This window comes from Motacilla alba, chromosome 4, assembly GCF_015832195.1.
Source record: "Motacilla alba alba isolate MOTALB_02 chromosome 4, Motacilla_alba_V1.0_pri, whole genome shotgun sequence".
NCBI lineage: Eukaryota > Metazoa > Chordata > Aves > Passeriformes > Motacillidae > Motacilla > Motacilla alba.
Genome location: NC_052019.1, coordinates 65,700,132 through 65,712,640, shown reverse-complemented (window position 1 = coordinate 65,712,640; position 12,509 = coordinate 65,700,132). Strand labels below are relative to the sequence as shown.

At 44.0% G+C, this 12,509-nt stretch overlaps 1 protein-coding gene across 1 annotated transcript in view; it reads left to right on the top strand.

The window, feature by feature from the left end:
* FAT4 (FAT atypical cadherin 4) overlaps window positions 1-12,228 on the top strand; it is a gene marked incomplete at its 5' end in the record, with an annotated part of 125,239 nt that extends 113,011 nt beyond the window's left edge. The window contains 4 exons of the mRNA XM_038136631.1: window positions 246-370; window positions 1,486-1,691; window positions 6,342-6,603; window positions 8,711-12,228. Coding sequence (XP_037992559.1) covers window positions 246-370; window positions 1,486-1,691; window positions 6,342-6,603; window positions 8,711-10,587 — 2,470 coding nt within the window. The remainder of the gene's footprint in view (window positions 1-245; window positions 371-1,485; window positions 1,692-6,341; window positions 6,604-8,710) is intronic.
* Window positions 12,229-12,509: the final 281 nt, after the last annotated feature.

The window sequence follows — 12,509 nt, the reverse complement described above, 5'->3', positions numbered from 1 at the left end:
TTGGAAGGGACCTTAAATGTCATCCAGTTCCAGCACCCCCTGCCATGGGGCTTCTATTAGACCAGGTTGCTCCAATCCCCATCCAGCCTGGCCTTGGACACTTCCAGGGATGAGGAGAAGAGCTGCTTTTGCATCTCTGAGGGGAAGAAAGGGAGTACCATTTAAACAGAGGACACTTCCCTGCACATTTGCTCTGCTTATTTGTGTGCACCTTTTTCATCATCTATTTTTCTGATTTCTTTCAGGTGTCCCAGACTGGAAGGCGCTTGCACGACCAGCCCCTGCCAGCACGGTGGCACTTGTGTCGATCAGTGGTCGTGGCAGCAGTGTCTCTGCAAGGATGGACTGACAGGAAGGCACTGTGAAAAATGTGAGGAGGAGGTTTCACTGTCTTTGACATACACCTGACTGTGGCTTAACCAAAGGATGTTAAGAGTTTCTTTTCAGGGCCACGGGATAATGAATTTTATAAAATAATGAAAACAAGCAGCATGTTGCCTCTTAAGTAGTTTAAAAGTCCACAATGGACTGTTGTCCTTTCGTGAGCTAAAAATGGCAACAACTTGAATACATAATGTTTTCTGGTCTGTATATCACATTTCAGGTAACTTGCACTCATTTAAAGTCCAAATAACATATAATCCGTAACTAAAATAAAGGTATCCCATAGGAGGGATTTGCCTGCTATGGGGAGGTAAGAGGGTAAGCGAAAACCCCTTCTCATAAACATTAAGTTCATGTGCTTATGGCTTCTCCAAACTAAAGTCCTTTTCATCAAATTGACTGTGGATTATATGCAAGAAAATATTGTAAATGTAAATGAAAACAAGGCATTTACGCTTGGGGGTGATTAACTCTCATAGGAGTAGCCCTGTAAATCAATATGGGATTGTTCAGGAGAGCAAAGTGATTTATTTCCGTGTAGTTGTAGTATAATGACCGGGCTTTGTTTTTTTACATGTCCAATTATTGTTTAGCTGATTTATATGCTTTTATTGCACTGGTTTACAAAAGAATTTAGCCATAATTTTAACAGCATTTGGTAGTCAAAGTCAAGCCTTTTTTATTCACTTTTTTTTTATGCCATAACAAATAGAAAGTCATTATCTCTGCCCTGAAGAGCTTAGAGTTCAATATATCATGAAACCCTGATGCAGTAATGGAAACAGTAACATCCCTGGGAAGGAATTACAGTTCTGAGAGCCAAATTTTTTTCCCTACTCCCTCACTTGTTCCCTAGCGAGTTTTAATTTACTCTTGACTGATAGCAGCAGTAAATTACTCGCACACTCCCACTCTCAAACACACATTCTGGTGTAAGCCAAAGAATAGAGAGGCTGCAATTGCCATTCACTCCTGCTCCCCCCGACCCCTGACCTGCTCTGAACTTGATCTCTGCTCCGAGCGAGAGCGGTGGCAATGAGGCAGATGATGGCTGGAGCTGCAGCGAGCTGTGTGCTCAGTGCTTCCCTGTGCTTGTCCCAGATATCACTGCTGACACGGCCTTGTCGCTGGAAGGCAAGGGGCGGCTCGACTACCACATAAGCCCCAGCAAGAAGCGGGACTACCTGATGAGACTGGGGGCTCGGGGCCGCCCAGGCGTGGAGCGCTTGGAAGTGAAGTTCATGACAAGGAGTGAGAGCGGCGTTCTGCTCCACGTCCAAGAGAGCAGCAACTTCACTACCGTGAAGGTAAGATTACAGCTGAGGCCGAGTTTGGTTTGATTGGACTGCCTCGTGTGCAGCGATCAAAATCGTGTTTTTCATTACTCTTTCGGTTTCCTTTATGAAATATTAGGTCTTTAACTGAGACTAGGCACTGCTCCAGTATCATTCATCTTCTCAACAATTCCCTTCCTATTTGCCAAGGTATCAAAAGATCTTGATGGTTTTATATCTAATCAGTTTTGTCTAGACTCCAAATAGTGACTGTTTTAAGGCGACGAGAACGGTGCTCATTGCCATGGTTATTATCATCATTACACTTTACAGAACAAATCATTTTGTTATTGGCCTTTTATCTTCTGATTTTTTTAGCCTTGAACCCAGACCCTCCTTAAGCTAGCAAACAATTGCCAAAAAGTTTTCATTAATTCCTACCAACATGGCTCAAGCTTATCAAACTAGGAAGTGAGGGATAACTTGAATTCATGAGGTTACTCACAGACCAATGTCAATATCAAATTATTTTGGCATACATACCTGAATTAATGCTTCAAATGCCACACTGTTTTGGGGCTTTTTGTTGTTTTTTTCTTTCCTCAAAGAGCTTATTGCTGCAGAAGTTACCTTTCTCAAGAGAAAGTGATGGTTCGGTTCCTGGAGGTGACTCAGTCCATTTACTCATAACTCTAAATGAGTACAGCAGTGATGTTGGCAAGCCCCTTTATTGGGTTGGTGTAAGCTCCAAGTTTCCTTGACTGCTGCAAGGCTTTCCAACTTTTTCTTCCCTGACTTTTAGAGAAATTCATACAGAAATTCACACTTTCTAAGCTTCAGCCCCATGGATATCCTCCACCTGCCTGGTCAGAGTTACGAAGCTTTCCTGACACACTGGCTGCATTTAAGAAGCAAGTCTGCACTACTTCCCTGGCATATGCTTTCACCACATCATTTTATAGGAAGTTTCTGCCTAGCTTGTATTAGCAGATAAGATCTCATTATTTTTGACTTCTGGAGAGAAAAAACCTTTTTCCTCCCCCTAGAAGAATTTGCTAGGTGAGCTCTCCAGGCGTTATTAAAAAAAAAAAAAAGTTGCCTTTCCTGGCTAAAGCACCGGTGCTGTGTTTATGCAAACACTCTTGTTATTGTTAATATTGGTGAAGTTATACAAGCAAGCAGAGGGTGTCAAGTCCCAGCCCCAGCTGTGCAGGGGAAGAGAGCAGAGGTTTGCCTAGTACCAGATGCAGAAGTTTGAGGAAGGAGAGCCGTGCCGGTTGCCAAGCAGTTCTCAGGTGATGCTAGTTAGTAAAACTGCAGTAATTTAACTGTAGCTAGTGCAGTGTGACCTCTGCACTGCTCCTCATTCCCAGAGGAGGTACCACCATGAGTATTCCCCTCAGTGGTGGCCCGAGATGCCAATGAAGCCAACCCAGCAAAGGTCTCCATGTCATCTCCATCCACTCCTGGTGCAGAAGCTGGGTTTCAGGGACCTCTCTTTACAATTCTTGTCAGTCTTCAAAACAATTTTATAACTTGATTTTTGTGTTTTTTCATATGCCTGTTGTCCAAAGTATTAACCATTCAGAGAAAACCTGCCATGTGTTTTTAATATTGAACCATGCTAGGGAAAAGCTACAAGTCCTGTGGCTACTTCCATGCCTTCACATTTTTCCTCTTGTAGCTAATTGGTTTTGGTGTGGCTGGGAATGGGGTAGAATTAGAGAAGTGGTAATAAATCAGATCCACTGAGATTGTGAGCAGTTGATTCACTAAATGATGGATGTAAAGTCCCTCCACAGAACGTGAGAGGGGGCTTTATGATATAAAGGGATCCTTAATCTGGGAAAGATATAAATGTTTCCAGATTAGATTAAATAATTGTCAAATTCAGATGGAAAATGCTTCCTCCAAAATCCACTACAACAGAGAAGATGGGGCATTCCTTATTACTAGAACTCTTTGTCACAGCTTATTTTCCTACAAGTGCATGTTGCAAGTAATTCAGTTAGAGGTAATGGGATAAATACAGCAGGTTAAAGGTGAAATTGACTGTCTTGTCCTGCTTTATCTAGAAATCTCACCTGCAGTCAGATTAAATTAGCATAAATGGAGGTCTGAAATCTCTGAATTGTATGGGTAGAGGAATGTGGATTACATTTTACCTATTTCAGCTAAAATACTCCTGTGTGAGGGGTGATTGGGCACTGACACGGGTTGCCCAGGGATGCTGTGGATGCCCCATCCCTGGAAGTGCTCCAGGCCAGGTTGGATGGGTCTCTGAGCAGCCTGCTATAGAGAAAAGTGTCCCTGCCCATGGCAGACGGATTGGAACTGGATGATTTTTAAGGCCACTTCCAATGCAAACCATTCCATGACTCTATGCATATATCATGTTATAAGAACTAATCAGAACATAACCCTTTTAAATGACATCCCATTCAATAGCTAGTTTTAGGACAAAACCCAATTTGTTCAGCAAATGAGACTTGGATATTAGTAAAGTTGAATCAGCCCTGTAGTTAGGAATATGTTTGCTTCAGTGGTTCATTCTTTTCATTATATTCTACTTGTCAGTTGCTCAGCCATTTAAATAAAACCCAGAAATTTGTATTACTCAATGCTGTCAACTTCAGCCTTTGTTTCAAATTTAGAAACATGTTCTGCTTCAAGGCACCATTCCATATCTTTTCCTGGTTGAAGCAGTCATGGACCAGTCTTGTGTCTGGAAATTTTCTTTTCCAAATGCCCCTAGTATGTTATTAATGAGTCTTTTAGCATTAGTCACATGCAATTTTAAAGATATAGAAATAAGGTTAAAGAATCATGAATTGCTATAGAAAATATCAGCTGCTGACAGGTAAATAATTCTACAGGTCTTTTCTAAGGTGAAATTAAAAATTTTGTTTCTGTTTTCAGTCCTCCTTTAAGTTTGGAGGGTATTGTCTGGCATGGTATATTCCTTTCTGTTTGCATAAAGACTGAAATACAAGGCAGTATTTTTATGGGGTATAAAAGACAGAATAAGACATAACAAACCAATACAGGTTGCAGACATAAATATATCTATATATTCAGCTCAGTCAAGGTTTTTATAAGTTATTGTGAGAAATGGTGTTTAAATGTTTTAATAGTCTGTGGGCTCCATTGTAACTGTGGGATTTTCCTTGGGCTGTGTGATAGTTTAGACAGATCCCACTTGTGTTTTATCAGTAACAAAAGCATCCTGTCTGCAAGGTGAGCTTTATCAGACAAGACATTTTCAAATATCTAAATTACTGCCTTCATAAATGAAGTGAATGCACATATTAACCATTGTTGTAGCCTCCATCCAAATGGAATACGTGCTTGATGCATTCGTTCAGGCAGCTGCCAAGACATGAGCGTGGTCTTACAGCCTTATTAAAGCTGGAGTGTCTGAACAAAGTCCTCAGCTTGCATCACCGGAGAAGCAAATCCAGAACATTTAACAGTTTCTGGAAACTAGAGCAGCATTCTTGTAGCCAGTGTGTCACCTCACAGTTCTTCCCAGGTGAACCTTATTTTTCCTGGAACAAAGAATGCAAGGCTTTGAGAGCTTCCAGCAAACGTGGGGCTGTGACCCTTCCTGACTCTGCCTGCGCACGTCCCTCACACTCGGGGTACGGATCTCGGACCGACCGAGCCGCAGTGGGGAACACAGGACGGAGAGCAGTTGTTCCATTTAATATGTGTGACCAAACATGCAGGAATTTGTGTGACCAAACATGCAGAGCACCGAAGGAAACTTGCAGCAAATCTCAGAGCCATCCTCCATGAGTTTGCGCAGTTCTGTACACCCTTAGGAGGTCAGCCAGCATACCCAAATTCATGCAGTATTTGAGAAAGTGGCAGGGTTGGATGTTGGGGATTCTTTTTAAGCTCCTGCATCTTAAGTGCAGAATTTGCACTGATCTCATTTTGGGATCATAATAAGAGGTTTGAAATCCTGCATCTCATGATTCAGTAGAATTGTGAGGCATCATTCTCAAGAGAAAAAGCCAAAATAGTCTTCCTTTTTTCCCAAGCTGTTCACAAGTTTTAAAGCAGTTTGCTCAAGAAAGTACTGTTTGAAAATTCTCACAAAATCACGCATTTTACAACTCTTCAGAAAGTTTTCTGAAATACCACAAAAGTTTTCTGCAAAATATCAATTAGAAGAAAAAGCAGATATGAAATGGGGCTCTTGCTCAAGCTCTGCCATGCCTTATGCAGTCCTACTGTGTTGTAATAAAAACTGGATGTAATTTTCTTAGGCAAGGACAACATCTGTTCACTCTGCTAAGCATTTTCCACTTGCCTTGAAGAAGGAGGAAGAATTATTCTTTCTCTGGTTAAAATGTGCTGTCATGGGCATGACCTATAGCTGGCTGCTCAGTAGGATTAGCCAGGGGTTGAATGGGTGGCAGCTCTAAGATGCAAATTTTCTGCCAAAGTTTCTACAATGTGATGTATTTAGTTCTGGCCAAATTTTTCATGCTAAATAATTAATGTCTTTTTAGCACAAAGCAATTATTTGGGGAAAAATATTCCTACCCCAGCTTTCTATTACACCAAAGCCATGTGTTACTGTAGCTGTTCTGAGTAGGCATCACACTGGTTACATGTGGGTACGAGTTATGTGACATCATTTTAAAATTACGTGTCATGTGTTTTTCTGAGCAGATAAAAGGTGGGAAGGTGCACTACGTATCTGATGCTGGAGTTGCTGGGAAAGTGGAAAGGAACATCCCTGAGGTGTATGCTGCAGATGGCCAGTGGCACTCGGTCCTCCTGGAGAAGAACGGCTCTGCCACCATCCTGTCGGTGGACAGGACTCACAGCCGGGACATTCTCCATGCCACCCAAGACTTTGGTGGCCTCAACGTCCTCACCATTTCTCTGGGAGGAGTTCCATCCAGCCAGCCTTTCAAGAGCACAGCTGCAGGTATTTTTTTTTTCCCCCAAGTACTGTAATTCTTTACTAGTAATTAGTGTACGGCCATCCTTTGCCAGAAAAAATGCAAATTGAATGAGTAAGGATGACAGACTTTGTTCCTTTAGTACACACTGCAGGCTTCTTGTTTCCAAAAGCAGGCACTCCATCTGCAGGGCTTTTTTTCAGACAGGGGGTTTGCTTGTCTGTGCATCAGTTGCTATTTTTTTGTTACCCCTATGGATAAGAAAGGATGTATTCTTTACCCGAGTCATAATCTGGAAAATCAAGGCAAATCTTTCACTTGGGCAAAAAATGCTGAACAAAAACTTAGTAGGGAATCGGTAAGTACTGCAGGATTTACCCTGTTATTAATATGATTAAAATATTTTCTGCAACTCCAAGGTCCTGCTGCTTTATCCTCCTGTCAAATGAAGAATAGGATTTATTTCTGAGCAAGGACAATAAGGAAACACCCTCTGACTGATGTTTAGCTGTTAAGGAGCAAATCGGTCTCCCTTAAGAGTTAAAGTAACTGTCTCAAACCCTGGCAAAAGAAGTAGATAACACATATTTGATATCATTTCCCAAGTGCTAGGTAAAGATGGAAGTGATTTTTAGCTACAAAACATGAGATTCTCCAGACAATACAGATGTATTTTTCACATATTTCTATATTGAAAAATATTCCTGGCTTCATTAATTGTGACCAGATAAAGTATTTTTGAGTGGAGTAAATTCACACTTTACACTTGTGTATTGTGAATATGTATGAAATGTGGTACAAAAGCTTGTGGATGCTGTGCTGACCTTTGCCCTTTTTACATGTATGTTTTATGAGCAGCATGCGCGTGGAAAAAGCAGAGGCTTTAGGAAAGCTGGAACAAGGAAAATTGAGGACACTAACCTCTCACCACTGCCCAATGCTGTGGCAGACAAATTAGGAATGTCTGGCTTCCATTAAGCACACACAGTCCAAAATCCCTTTTTCATATGATTTTATTTTATTTTAATATTGGATTACATTGGGTACGACATACCAAGGATTTACAAGGCTCTGGTATAAAACTCTGCATGAACTCAGAGTCAAAAATATCTGCAGTGCTGTTAAAGGCAGACAACGCAAGAGGTGACAGGGCTGTGAAGTTGCTGTGTCCAATAAAATTTCCAAATCCAGGTAGATGTGACAAATTGTTTATCATATCACATCACCTCACATCAAGTACTACAAGGAACCACCACGCGCGCAGCAAGGCGATCATCACTTTTGCTTGGGCTCCCAAATGAACCTAAATCTTCAACCCTGAGGATTCTAAACCTTTAATAGCATCTCATACAACTCAGGTATATTTGCTGTTTCATGACAGAGTGGTATCCATCTCTGTGTACCATTTTGCCACAGCTCCAAGCAGAGATCACTGTAAGGTTGCACTACCTCAAAACTCTTCCAGAAAGGATTTAGTCAGGGGAACACAGAGGGTTATTAGGCTGGCAAAAGACTGGATTTTCCTGTGACCTCACTCAACCACTGTACACAGCCTGGGGATAATTCCATCTCCCTGGGCTCTCACAGCACTAAAACTTGTTGTAGGGTTGCACTTCAGCAAAGGTATGGGAAGTTTGAGAAAAAGTCCCACAAGATTCACAGAAACAAAAGCATTGTCATCAATTTAGGGGACAGGAGGCTTAGCTGAAACATGGGAGGCAAAGTCAAATAATGTTTGGTGCTAGCACAGCTAAGCCAGCTGCCCTCGGGATTCTCTGTGGGAAATGATAAGACGTTTTCGAAATGTGGGAAAATCAAGAGACCAGAGTATTTCAGTATATTGAATATATTGAAATATTGATATATTTCAATATCTTGAATATACTGAAATACATTGAATGTACTGAATATATTGAATATGCTATATTTCAGTCATTAGACATTGTATTTATTCAAATTCAATTTTAAGTGCTGTAAGAATAGATGTTTCCCTATGGTAATCATGTGAATTCTTGGCTTATTTAGTGAACAGTGGAGTATGTACTGAGTGTGTACAGTATGTACTGCGCTGTTGACAGTGCATACTCAGCCTTCAGCTCCCAACAACTCTGTCTCTTTTTTCCCCTTTCTCAGGCTTCAACGGCTGCATTTCCTACATCAAGTACGGTGGGGAGAGCCTTCCCTTCTCCGGCAAGCACAGCCTGGCCACGCTCTCCAAAACAGACCCCTCGGTGAAGATCGGCTGCCGCGGCCCCGACGTGTGCGCCAGCAATCCCTGCTGGGGCGAGCTGATGTGCATCAACCGCTGGTTCGCCTACCAGTGCGTGCCCCCGGGTGCCTGTGCCTCCAGCCCCTGCCTCAACGGAGGCAGCTGCGAGCCAGGGCCCCACGCTGGCTTCACCTGCAGCTGCCCCGAGGCGTACGCGGGACGGACGTGTGAGACCGTGGTGGCCTGCCTGGGGGTGCTGTGTGCCCCCGGCCATGAGTGTAGGGCGGGCGTCAACGGCGGCCACGTGTGCCTCCCGTCCCCGCACCCCACTGAGCTGTCCCTGCCGCTCTGGGCCGTGCCGGCCATCGTGGGCAGCTGCGCCACGGTCCTGGCGCTGCTGGTCCTCAGCCTCATCCTCTGCAACCAATGCCGGGGGAAGAAGTCAAAGGGGCCGAAAGAGGAGAAGAAAACGAAGCAGAAGAAGAAAAAAGGGAGCGAGAATGTGGCGTTTGATGACCCTGACAACATCCCGCCCTACGGTGATGACATGACTGTCAGGAAGCAGCCCGAAGGGAACCCGAAACCTGACATCATCGAAAGGGAAAACCCTTACCTCATCTACGATGAGACAGACATCCCACATGCTACGGAGACCATCCCCAGCGCCCCCCTGGCATCCCCTGAGCCAGAGATCGAGCACTATGACATTGACAATGCCAGCAGCATCGCCCCCTCTGACGCTGACATCATCCAGCACTACAAGCAGTTCCGGAGCCACACTCCCAAATTCTCCATCCAGAGGCACAGCCCGCTGGGCTTCGCCCGGCAGTCACCCATGCCCCTGGGAGCCAGCAGCCTGACCTACCAGCCTGCCTATGGGCAGGGCTTGAGGACAACGTCCCTGAGCCACTCGGCGTGCCCCACTCCCAACCCCCTGTCTCGGCACAGCCCTGCACCCTTCTCCAAATCCTCGACGTTCTACAGGCACAGCCCAGCCCGGGAGCTGCACCTCGCCATCAGGGAAGGGAGCCCGCTGGAGATGCACGGCGATGTCTGCCAGCCTGGCATCTTCAACTACGCCACTCGGCTGGGGAGGAGAAGCAAGAGCCCACAGACCATGGCAGGCCACAGCTCCCGCCCGGGAAGCCGCCTGAAGCAGCCCATCGGGCAGATCCCACTGGAGACGTCTCCCCCGGTGGGGCTGTCCATCGAAGAGGTGGAGAGACTGAACACCCCTCGCCCCAGGAACCCCAGCATCTGCAGCGCAGACCACGGCCGCTCCTCTTCCGAGGAGGACTGCAGGAGGCCTCTATCCCGGACGAGGAACCCGGCCGATGGCATTCCCGCTCCCGAGTCCTCCTCCGACAGCGACTCGCACGAGTCCTTCACGTGCTCGGAGATGGAGTACGACCGCGATAAGCCCGTGGCCTACACCTCCAGGATGCCCAAGTTATCCCAGGTCAACGAGTCAGACGCGGATGACGAGGACAACTACGGCTCCAGGCTGAAGCCACGGCGGTACCCGGGGCGTCGTGGCGAGGGCGGGCCCGTGGGGGCACAGGCAGCGGGCACCGCGGCCGGGGAGAGCTCCCTGCCCGGGAAGCTGGGCCAGCCAGCGGGAAGCTTCAACTGGGACAACCTCTTGAACTGGGGCCCGGGCTTTGGGCATTATGTGGATGTTTTCAAAGATTTGGCATCGCTTCCTGAAAAAACAGCAGCAGCAGCAGCAGTGAGTGAAGACAGCAAAGGTGGTACAGCCAAGCCTGTTTCCAAGGAGGGGGAAGCAGAACAGTATGTATAGGCTTTGTCTCCTGGTACTACCACAGTGCAAAGCCACGGGGACTGCTCAAACCATTATATGGTTGTAGAAAAGCCAAGGTCAGCATCTGATCCCCAGGCCAGTCTGGTTGGAGGAGACTTTAAAAATAATAACCGTTATGCTGCTGAAAGAGACTGAAGACATTTTTAATTTAATTATGCTTGGATGAATTTATTTCTCCTGCATGCATTGTATTTGCAAACCAGATATTCGGCATGCAGCCTTTGGAAAGGGTTTTCCTATTTACCATTGTTTGGTTCGTGGTTCTTAAATTAATAATGCTTTGTTCTGAAAATGAACTAATTTTTTGTTTCAATTGTGAAGGATGTGCATATTGTCTCCAGCTACTAACATGTTTTATGATGCAAGAGTACTGAGGATTCCATTTTCCTTAAGAAGTGCATGGAAGTTAGATGGTGAATGAAGGAATTACAGTAGTGAGGTGTCTCAGAAAATGTAGTTACCATATCCTGCAGTTGCTCACATGTGACTTTATGGAATAAATCAGCTTGAATAATTGCTGGCAACAGTGCTTGCTGTAAGTCTTATTCCATACAAGAGGTGCTAGAAGCAGCTCAAGCCAGTCAGCACTTTAGGAGTTGTTTTTTTTCTTCTTCTTCTTTTCAGTTTGTTTATTTGTTCATTTCAGGTTTCTGTCTTTTCCTTTTTTTTTTTTTTTTTGTTTGTTTTGTTTGTTTGCTTGGTTGTTTGGTTTTTTTTTTTTTTTTGGACAAAGTTGTGTGAGAGCTTCTGAATCTCTATGAAATTTTTTTGGGGATGCTTACTTTATCCTGGTCCCTTCCTGCCCCCCCCCTCAGTGATTCCTGATGGTCATTTGTCAGCCCAGCCCAGCCCTCTGGCTCACAGCAGCGAGAGACAAACCTGTCCATTCCCACATCTCTTGGCCTCCCAGCCTGGCTGTGCTGCTGCTGCAGCCTGTGCTTCTCCCCTGATTCCACTTTCCCATCTGTACCATGGAAAGGTAGGAAGAACACTTGGTTCCCTGCCTCACAGGGGTGTTGTGAGGGCTAAGTAGGTAACTCTTCTGAAGTGCTTCGACATTATAAAGCACTATAATAAGTATTATCCTAATTATTATTAAAGCACTGCCTAGCCTCTGTGACCTTGGAGTGGCATTTTCTGCATTCTATGATTTTCTATGGTGGAAACTTTGAAGAATTATTTATTGTATAGAAAATTACTGCACTCTAGCATTTTGGAGCAGATATGAGGGAAAACTACTTGTAGATTCATTAATGTAGCTTACCAGTTGCGCCCAATTCCCTAAAGCTGTAGGTGAAATAGAATCTCACAAAGTCCTTACATCTTCATGCAGATCTGAAGAACCTGTTGTACTGTGTAAAAACTTCAATTTTTTTTTTTTTACCTAAGCTGTGTTTTTTATATCAATATTTTCCTATGCTGAATAGTTTTCTTACTTTCAGGGAAGGTAAGAAAAATACTTTTTTTACATTTGTTACTTATGTAACATCCATATTTTTCACATTTTGATAAAATTGTAACATACTGTATGCTTTCTACCTGTAAATGCCAATAATAGAATTAAAATATTTATTTAAAATCTTTAGTGTGTGTTATTGGAAACCTTTTGTCTTTTCTCACTAATTTCCACTCCTTGATCTTCACTTTTGAGGTTGAAGTTATAAGGTTTTTAAGCTATATAAACTTTCTAATCAGAAAACAGGTTTTAAGAAGCAAGTACGTATCTCAGGAAGATGGAGAGGGGTATAATGAGGTTGTTGAGCGTAAGATAATGTCAAAAAGTACCAAATCTACTTTCATATTTCTAATAAAACAATAAAAGCTGTATTTTAGTCTATAGGGTTTTATTAGCAGCAACTGGTTTTGCATTTGTTAACCATGATTTCCACCTCTGCTCCAAG